The sequence below is a fragment of the Diadema antillarum genome, unplaced genomic scaffold (genome assembly GCF_040938485.1).
Source record: "Diadema antillarum isolate AM-2024a unplaced genomic scaffold, OU_Dant_1.0 seq00001710_RagTag, whole genome shotgun sequence".
Lineage (NCBI taxonomy): Eukaryota > Metazoa > Echinodermata > Echinoidea > Diadematoida > Diadematidae > Diadema > Diadema antillarum.
In genome coordinates this window covers 180,420-190,000 of record NW_027272399.1, presented here as the reverse complement: position 1 = coordinate 190,000, position 9,581 = coordinate 180,420, and the positions used below count along the sequence as shown (strand labels likewise).

General features: G+C 36.4%; 1 protein-coding gene across 2 annotated transcripts in view; it reads left to right on the top strand.

Annotated features, from left to right (window-relative positions):
- The window catches only part of LOC139711836 (calbindin-32-like), a 159,704-nt gene that overhangs the window by 137,456 nt on the left and 12,667 nt on the right, over nt 1-9,581 (top strand). For both annotated transcript variants that reach the window (XM_071623687.1, XM_071623686.1), the window contains exons 4-6: nt 3,598-3,681; nt 5,648-5,704; nt 9,124-9,225. In XM_071623687.1, the coding sequence (XP_071479788.1) occupies nt 3,598-3,681; nt 5,648-5,704; nt 9,124-9,225 (243 nt within the window). The remainder of the gene's footprint in view (nt 1-3,597; nt 3,682-5,647; nt 5,705-9,123; nt 9,226-9,581) is intronic.

The following is a 9,581-nucleotide window of genomic DNA, read 5'->3' as shown; positions in this document are numbered from 1 at the left end:
TGCCCTCAATATAAGTATCGATGACATATCATAATGATCATAATGGAATATTTACGATTTTAATGGAAGGGGATAAAAGTTTATCATCACCGCGAGGAAAAAAAGATTTTGATGAAATTTGTGATCGTCTCGTTCATAAAGTTAAGAAGTTTCTTTTCAGGATTTAGATTTTCTTGCTATTACGAAACGTGAACTAGAAGCATGTTTTATGATATTAAAGTCGAAACAGAGAGCAGGGCTAAAAAGACTGTTTAGTTTTGGGATAAGTTTAATGAGTCCTGATACTTCGGTGGATTTATGAGTAGAGTTTAGGTGGAAATTGTTTTTCTTGTGCTCTTATTTTTAAAGGTGAATGAAAGTGGATGATAATCGTGGAATAATGACCCCACCAAGCGAATAACAAAGTCCAAAAATAAGGCGAAACAATACGTCATTGATACAAACATGTTATTGAGTGAGCAAATTGCCGACTACTGTATGGATCCATTCCAGTTAGCTGTGCCACAAAATTTGCTCAGCATTCTACCCAGTACATGTTTATTTGATATAAGTCATTCGATAAACTTCACTACATGAAGCATTTACGATGCATGGATAGAGTTACCCCCCCCCCCTTTCATGGCAGACCCGCGGGCCAGGGTTTTTCATTATTTAGACTATTCCAGGTGGGATGTGGGGGTAATAATTGATGAGGACTCGCGGATCACCATCTTTGACGTCTGCATACGTTATGAATGCTGAAAATCAAAGCTGCGCATGGTCATCTTCGTTTTGACCTTTGACCGACGAGAGGAGAACAAGGGAGAGATAATAGTGTCCGGACATCTGCGCCTGTATTCAATAGACTTCTGAGACATTTTCCCAAAGGTTAAGTACTTTGTCTTAGCCGTTTGCTTGGCTAAGAAATCTGCCCTACAGGTATTATAGAAACATTAGGGTTTTTTTTTTTGTTTTTTTGTTTTTAGTCGGCCGATATGACTCCGCAAAATCTTAAATTCATGGGCGTCACATAATAGAAAAAAGTTGCTTTCACCTAAACTCTAAACTCATTTCATTACAGATGAACTTGTCTATTTGCCAAATATTGCCTGATTTCATGTTGGTTGTGGTGCAAGCGGTGGATTATAAGCTGAAGCTGCCATGTTTCTTACATCGTTAACTCTATACCCATATGAATTTTTTCTTAAGCAACCCAAGTTAAGACAACTCATATAGCTATTTAAATAAGAGCAAAATTCTTAGGCAAATGTCGATATAAAATGATATCAACGGCACAGTTTTAAGAAATTTTGCTAAGTCAGGAAACCGAAATCTGACCTTAAGAAGGACAAAATTCTTACCAAAATTCTTAGCCAAATCTTATGGAATACGCGCTTTGGATAAGAATTTGTTTAAGCCAGAAAATAAATAAAATGGCTATAGCCCTGGTGTTTATAGGCGTTGTCAGTGTTGTCCGAATACAGGAGTGCGGAAATGAATGCTGATTGTCGTTGCATCATTAAGAAACAGATAACGATGTAAAATTATGTTCTTGAAAGTTAGAGAAGAAATACAAAGTTTACAATAAGCGAAAGATAAAGCTAAGAGCCCTATAGCGGTCGACACAATAAAATTGAAGACGAAGTTTGGTCATTGTACAAATACATCTTAATTCCCAGTCTGAAGGCCTACTCGCTTTGACACAATTTCAAACGCAAAGAACTACAAGCCTTTAACAATATCACCAACATATAACAATTCACAACAAAACACATACCATATTACTATACCAAACACAGCAAAAATAGTTTCCTGTTGTTAACAAAAAATATAACCAGCCATTGCTTGCATGTTTTCATTAATCATTTCGTACGTATACACTTATATGTTTGTATATCTACACGTATGGGTATGATACATCATAGAGTGGACATCAGGACCTTACGCGTTATACATAAACACTAGGTTGATGAATTTTTCAATTTCAATTTCAATTTCAATTTCAATTTATTTTCATATTTCTCGATGAAAAATTACATCAAATATAACAAAATTAAATGAAATACATGACATACATAGAATATTGCAAATATGTAAAACATAATAGTGGTCGATCTGTTAAGTTTGGAATCTGTGAATGAATGCTAAATGATGAATTTTGCGTTGTCTGACACCGACAAACAAGTCGGAACAGACCAAACTGAACCTGAAGTGTGGAAATGACCAATGTTTCTCCCTCGCTATCAATGAAACCACTTTATCCTTTTTCCAGATATTCGTCACTTCCTTTCCTTGTTCGTATTCGATTCTATTTTAACATGGCGCGAAGTAACTGATTACATACAGGAAAGCGCCTACGCTAAAAAAAAAAAACAAAACAAAACAAAAAAAAAAAACTTTCCTGAAACAGCAACCCACGAAGCTGTTCTATTGAGTTTCTAATTCAATGCTCAAATACCAAGTAGATATAATTGTGACGATTGTGTTTCTGTCAAGTTGTCACTGACAGTTGTTTCTATCAGATCAGCATAATTCACATGTTTTTCTAAAATTTGCTCCAGCAAAAACGGCCAATTACGTTATTTCTATTGCACATAGGTACGATTACAGACAGACAGACAGACATACAGACAGACAGACGGGAAAACACGCGTAATGTATAGTGTACAGACACACACACACGTGTGTGTGTGTGTGTGTGTGTGTGTGTGTGTGTGTGTGCATGTCTCAGTATATTCACGTCTTCGTAAGATGTCAAATAATCTCGCAACATTTTCTATACCGATAACACTTTGGCGTCATCCTAGCCAGAAGATGTCCATGTGATTCTTAATTGAGCGATTGCTTCAGCTATCAAAGGGCACTCACTGGTGTTTGGGAAGCCCACACAATTCAGCAGAGTAAAGAAGCGCTGAAATTAGCGACTGTTGACTGACTGATGTCCAATCGATTATTGGACGGGGTGGCAAGTCGGTCTAGGAGGAAGAAGCCTAGGGGGAGCACGGGGTTTACACCTAGTGCTTCGCTTATCAGTTTGCAACGTATATAGACATGGTAGTGGTACCATCGAACTGCTTGGTGAAGGAAAAGAAAAGAGGCACACTATACAACCATCCAAACCCACACACACACACAGCAAAAGAAGAAATGCTCCTCGCTAACTTTATCGCCAAGAAATGTACTGATGATCGATTGGTCAGATTCAAATCGGGTTTTTTTTTTTTTTTACATCTTTACACTTTCCCTTAAGGTAATTCTTACCTTCCCTTTTTGCATGATATATAGGTGCTTTATTTTGTACTGACATAGGTGTATGAAGGAAGGTCCTTATTTATTTGGAATGTTTGGTGTCTTTCAACAAACTACAGTGAGGACTGAGCCGTTCATGTTTACTCTCTGTTTTTTTTCCCACCATTCAGCCATTAACAAAATAAATTTATGCGTTGCTCTCGATATCGCCCGGAGAGGTAAACGCGCATGAATATCCAAAGCAGTGTACATGATACTCATTTCTGCCTCGATGACTATATTCCGCACTCGCCGAATATGTTCACATCCCTCACTCTCTGTCCATTTTTCTTTTTCTCCTTGTTTATACATTTTAATCACTGTATACAGCTTGCAGAGCTTCTCCAACCCGAGGAAAACTTTCTCGTGCTGTTTCGCTCCCAGCAACCCAGATCCAGCGTTGAGTTCATGGAGGTAAGGATGGAAGCGTTGCCGTTTTAATATACTCACTGATTTCTTTTACTTCCATCGGTACTCTGGAATGAGGAATGAATGGTATTTAAAAAAAAATCAATAAACCACAGTTCCTGCGACTTCGTGGAAGCAATGCAAAACTCACGAATCGATCTTTTATTATCAAGTAGAATAGTTCCCCCGCGCTTTCATTCGTTCTGTATTCATATCAGTTTGGCTGCTTTAAAACCTTTAAACCTTTAGTGATATTTTACTCTAGATGCCATACTAAAGTCCATGTAGGTTCATCAAAGCTTTGTATGTGTGCATGTATGTATGTTTGTTTGTTTGTTTGTTTTAGTAGACTCTGCAATGGTATCGCTATCGTAGAAACACGACACACCTCCATTCTACAATATTATAAGCAATTCATTTCATCAGCATTGGTCAATAAGTTTGATTCTCATGAGAGTAAGCTGTGCAAAGAAATTACTACTCGAAAGTCAAGACTAACCACTCGTGATTTTGGAACGCTATCTCGTTCCCTTATATATACATATACATATATATATATATATATATATATATATATATATATATATCCCTTATACATATATATATATATATATCCCTTATACATATCCCTTATACATATATATATATATATATATATATATATATATATATATATATATATGGCTAATATCAAATTACATTGCCATGACAACAACAACAACAACAACAACAAAAACGGTCCTTAATCGGAGTTTGGCGTTTATGAGGAATCATAATAATGCTATCACAATCCCCTGGCATGAGTGTGCAATGAGACAATGTTCGAACAAGAGAAGGAAAAAAAAAAGAAACAAACTTCCCTCTGAGTATGGAATACTAGTATACAAACAAAGTGTACCAGTCATTTTGCGAAGATGAGTCCATGTGGAAAGCATCACCTTTCGCTAAGGGGCCTGTGTCTCTCATGTCAAGCCAGCCACAAAAATAAAAGTTAAGAAACCGTGGAGAATAATTGTACGCACCTCTCTCTTACCTTTAGCTTCTGGGAAGTAACACCTCTAGTCCCCCGTCCCCTTCCCTCTCAAGGGCCCATCGAAGTTAAACTTGTAATTATTCGATTAACATTCATAGAAGTGAAGTTCTCTCGGGACCACCTGTATATTTGAGGATTTTCTCACCACCCATCTCTCTCGGGCAATTCTCCCATATAGACGTGATCGGAATAGGGAATTTTGCCACGATGTGTGTTTGTGTGTGTGTGTTTGTGTGTGTGTGAAGAGTTTATTTTAATAGACATTAAACATCCAACAAGAGAATATCTCTCCCAACTATCTCTAAATCGTTATGCTACTAGTGTACATCAATCCGTCTTCACGATGCAACTTACTTCATAAGACATATAGGTTATATGGAGTAAATATGTATATGTATATATATATATATATATATATATATATACATATGTGTGTGTGTGTATATATATATATATATATATATGTGTGTGTGTGCTTATATATACATACATACTTACATACATATAAATATGTATTATTGCATTATTTACAAAAACAGTTTATCTGATCTCCACGGGATGTGTAGAGGCAAAGGTTTGAAATATTACATGTCTTTGGATGAGCTTTATCTCAGAAATTCAAAGCAAAACAAAACATATGAAACCCCATACCCCTAAGTTATTATTATACGTTCAGGCTCTCTAAGCACGATAGAACCTTATGTACTATACCATTCCCTTTTCTTGTTAGAAAAAGTCATCTGCGTATTAGCGTAAATTACTCTGTCATTAAGTCTTGCTAATGCGATTCATATAACAATATAAAACAAGAATTCTAGGCACAATTCATGGCAAGTTATTTTGTACAGTTAAATCGTTATGTAATACTAAACTTACCTTTGTTCTTCCCATCAGAGAATGACTCTTTAGTTAAAATCTCTTATGTTCCCTTCCTAACAGATCTGGAGGAAATTCGACGCCGACAACAGTGGGTACATTGAAGCTGGTGAACTGAGGGTTTGTTGACGAGAGCCTTTCTTGAGTTCGTAGCTGACAAATACTGGCATTATTATTGACCACGGTTATGCCGTGACGACAGAAGGACAATTAGTATTCTGTAGACGTTTTTCTTTTTATCTTTTCAAAGAATTTGATTTCTACACCAGCTTATATTGATTGTGAACAGAGACCTGTTGTATCCAAAGGTTTTTGATATTGGGCACTTAATACAAATTACTAACTTCGCGTCGAAATTTGCACCAAAACTTCCACAAATCAAGTATTCAGAACATTAGTTTGGTGTGCACTTTGTTTCAGCGTGACAATAGCTCAACAGGGAATTTGGGAAAGGACATTACGGGGCCAGCATTTTAATGTGTGCCTTGACGTGCGAAAGCCCAAGTCGTTATAACACGTGCCTTGATAATTGTGCAGTTTTTGTACAGTATTCTCAGAGCGACAGTCTCTGATCGGTTGATTGCCAAGGCAGGAAAAGCTCTCATGACTTCAAAATGGTCGAACAATCGCCATGGAAAGGTTATGGTAAAGAGGCACCATTAATATTGTTTTGTTCGTGTAGAGGTGGTAAGCGGTGCAGCTATAGCTCCACATTGCAGGCGATCGACTTATGCGGCCCAAGGAAATTGGTAACATCTTGATAATGCATCCAGAAATGAATAGTGCGGTTAATGAAACGAATACTGAATGTTCTGTTATTTAGGTCATCTCTGCTCCATCTCCGGTGAGATCATGTTTCTCTTATAGTCAACTTGAGGCGGGGATTTTCACCATTATCCTCCTAGACGACAATATTCATAGATGTTTGAGGAGACATGAATGCATTTCAATTCGACGGAAGTTTGCAAAACGCAGCCCTGAACAACAAAGAGACAACACTCCTTATAATGGCCATTATTTGTTTTATGATTTCTTGGTCAGATAGCTCTTGAAAGCGCAAGTGCTTATGAATAAAACCAACGAGGTGAAGGAGAATGAGTATTTGGTTTGTGAAAACATGCAGTTTTGCTAATAGTACCGGCGCTGAAAGTGATACCTTTAAGTTAACATTATACTTAAATACAATTACAAAATACATTAAAGAGCAAATGAAATCTAAATTGCTAACATGCTGTCCTACCTTCAAGCTATTTGATGTGATTTAATTAGATATGGTTTGATTTATTAGGTCCTGTATCATCATCATACATGCATACATAATTCAAATATGATACAGAATATCATGAGATGGCTGGAAATGAAGATGTTTTGTTTTCAACATAAATGCGTAAAAAAAAAAAAAAAACCCTGAAGCGATATCTCGAGCAAACAGACCGGCTACAGTTACTGGGAGGCTTGATGTGCTTGCAGCCTGTATTGCAAATAAAATTAACGCGCTTGAAGACATTTGCTTCGAGAGTCGAAGAAGAAAAAGTGAAAGAGAGGGTTGTGTATCCCTTTCTTTGCGTTAGCTAGTTCACAATTAGCTCATGTTCACATTTGGTTTGAATAACCTTTCTTTTTTTATCAGGTGGTTGGGCTTTTCACTCTATCTCAAAGCGGCATAATGCATAAGCTTGCCCGACGTAACAATTTAATGGAATTCAATCGATTCATGAACAATCAAAGAATAAACTTGCTTGTAAAGAGACCAGGTGACCAAACTGGTCCGTTAACTGACACTTATATAGGCATCCATTTCAATGCTTTCCATTGAATGCATTACCAACGTGTTTTTTCCTATAACTATTGACTATTATAATGATAAGCCAACAGTCAAAAGTGCGTTTCTGCTTTTAAAAAAATGATATCGATCATTTGCATTGATCTAAGTTTAGAAGTCAGGGCACTGTTTGATCTTGTGTTGCCTGATATGCGCACATTTTTTTTTTCTCGTAAAATCAAGATATTGTTATTGCAAATAATTCAGGTGGCGTATCCTATAGTGATGCAGGAAACATACGAAACGATTTTTTTTTTTCTCAGTACACTATGTATAAGCTTATGTCTATGTTTTATATACAATTCTTTAATCAAGTCTCATCCCGTACATTGCGGGACAGGTAGTAAGTATTCGGGGATTTGCGAGCGCACGATGCATGAGATCGCGCGTTCGATTACAATTACCTGATTTATTTGATGAAAAGTTCCCGAGGGCACAAGGGGTAGACTGCCACTCGACACGTGGAATCTAAACACAAGAGTCCTGTACCGTAAACGATGACAATCTAGCGATAGCGCCGTAAGCAGCGTGAAGTATCACTCCGTTAATCAAAGGGACGACGAGTAACGTCAACGTGCCACTCACTGTGGTTGGCATCCCTGGGAGACTCTGTGCGAGATTGTCATGAACCATGATACGGAGACATCGAGATTTGATAGCAGATAACAAACCAGAAAAGACATCGTGCTATGACAATGTAATCATGTTGAAATATGGTAAAGAAGAAGATAATGTGATAATAATCTGAAATATGAATCACAGTAGGCCTACATCGGAATACTCAATGCCCTCGCGCTTGTGGCTCTTCGCGCTTGCTTGCCCAGAATTTCTTCTTCTTTTTTTTTTGTCGAATCATTGCGTATATATTACGTATGTCTTATGCTGGCGCTGTTGATAATAACGAGTTCAGTTCTACTTACGGGTCAGGCAGCTTCCACGATGATAAAGACACAAATTGTTTGTTTTTCCTTTCGCAGATGTCATGAAATCCCCTTAATCATATCAAATCTACACAATTTCGTGTTTTCGAAACTTCATTGATGTATGTTGTCACTCTATGCTGCTCCAAGGAGGTTGTTACTCTATGTTGTATGTTGTCACTTACACGACTGATTTCAGAAATGTATATGCCAGTATGCATTCTCATTAAATAATTGCTCAAAGCATTATACTTCTTAAAGATTTATTGACGTGATCAGCTGAAAATTATTGAACAGTAGTATAGTTTAACCAATCATGGTCATTCCTAATGAAGATTACCTCAGTTTGATCAAACCCTGTTGTCTATTAACAACCATCATCGCATGTACAAAATCAATTTGGATAGAAAATTACTATACTTGAAGCTGGTAAGATTCATGTCGCCATAATAACAAATAACAATGATGATAATGATAATGATCGTGATAAGAACAGTGAAAACGACTAACTAATCATTGTGCTATAGTTGAAGTAGGAGATGTTAATAACTAATTACGTTGAGGAAATATGTTCGAATTAACTAAAACGCTAGAGGTAATCAACCAAAGTAATCCCGAACTGACACCTTGCGATTATATATGTAGGAAGTATTGACCAACGATAATCATTATCAAATCTGCTAGTTTTATTATCTTTTTTTTCTTTTAGCTTTGCGTGACCTTAACATGCAACTTTCCACCACTTCAGCGATATCCGTATTGTGAAAACGTTGTTTCGCTGCGTGTTGTCTCCACAGAACTTCATCAAGACCTTAATAATTCAAGGCAAAGAGTCGGGGGATATCCCAGCCGAGAACATGGTCACACCAGAGAAACTAGAGGAGTACACCCAAACGATAGTGAGTATCAACGTATGGCATTATCATCGCCTTGTCATCAAACGTTTTAATAATAATGATAATAATAATAATAATAATAATAATAATAATAATAATAGTAATAATGATAATAATAATAATAATAATATTAATGATAATAATAATTATAATAATAGTAATGATAATAATAATAATAATAATAATAATAATAATAATAATAATAATAATAATGATAATAACAATAGTTGCCTCTTATAATGCGCTGAAGTCCATCAAGAATGATGCTCATGACGCTCTTACATAGCCAGCCTGACCAGTACATAATACAACCATACAATAATCAAATACGATAACTTATTAGAGCAAATGAAATACAA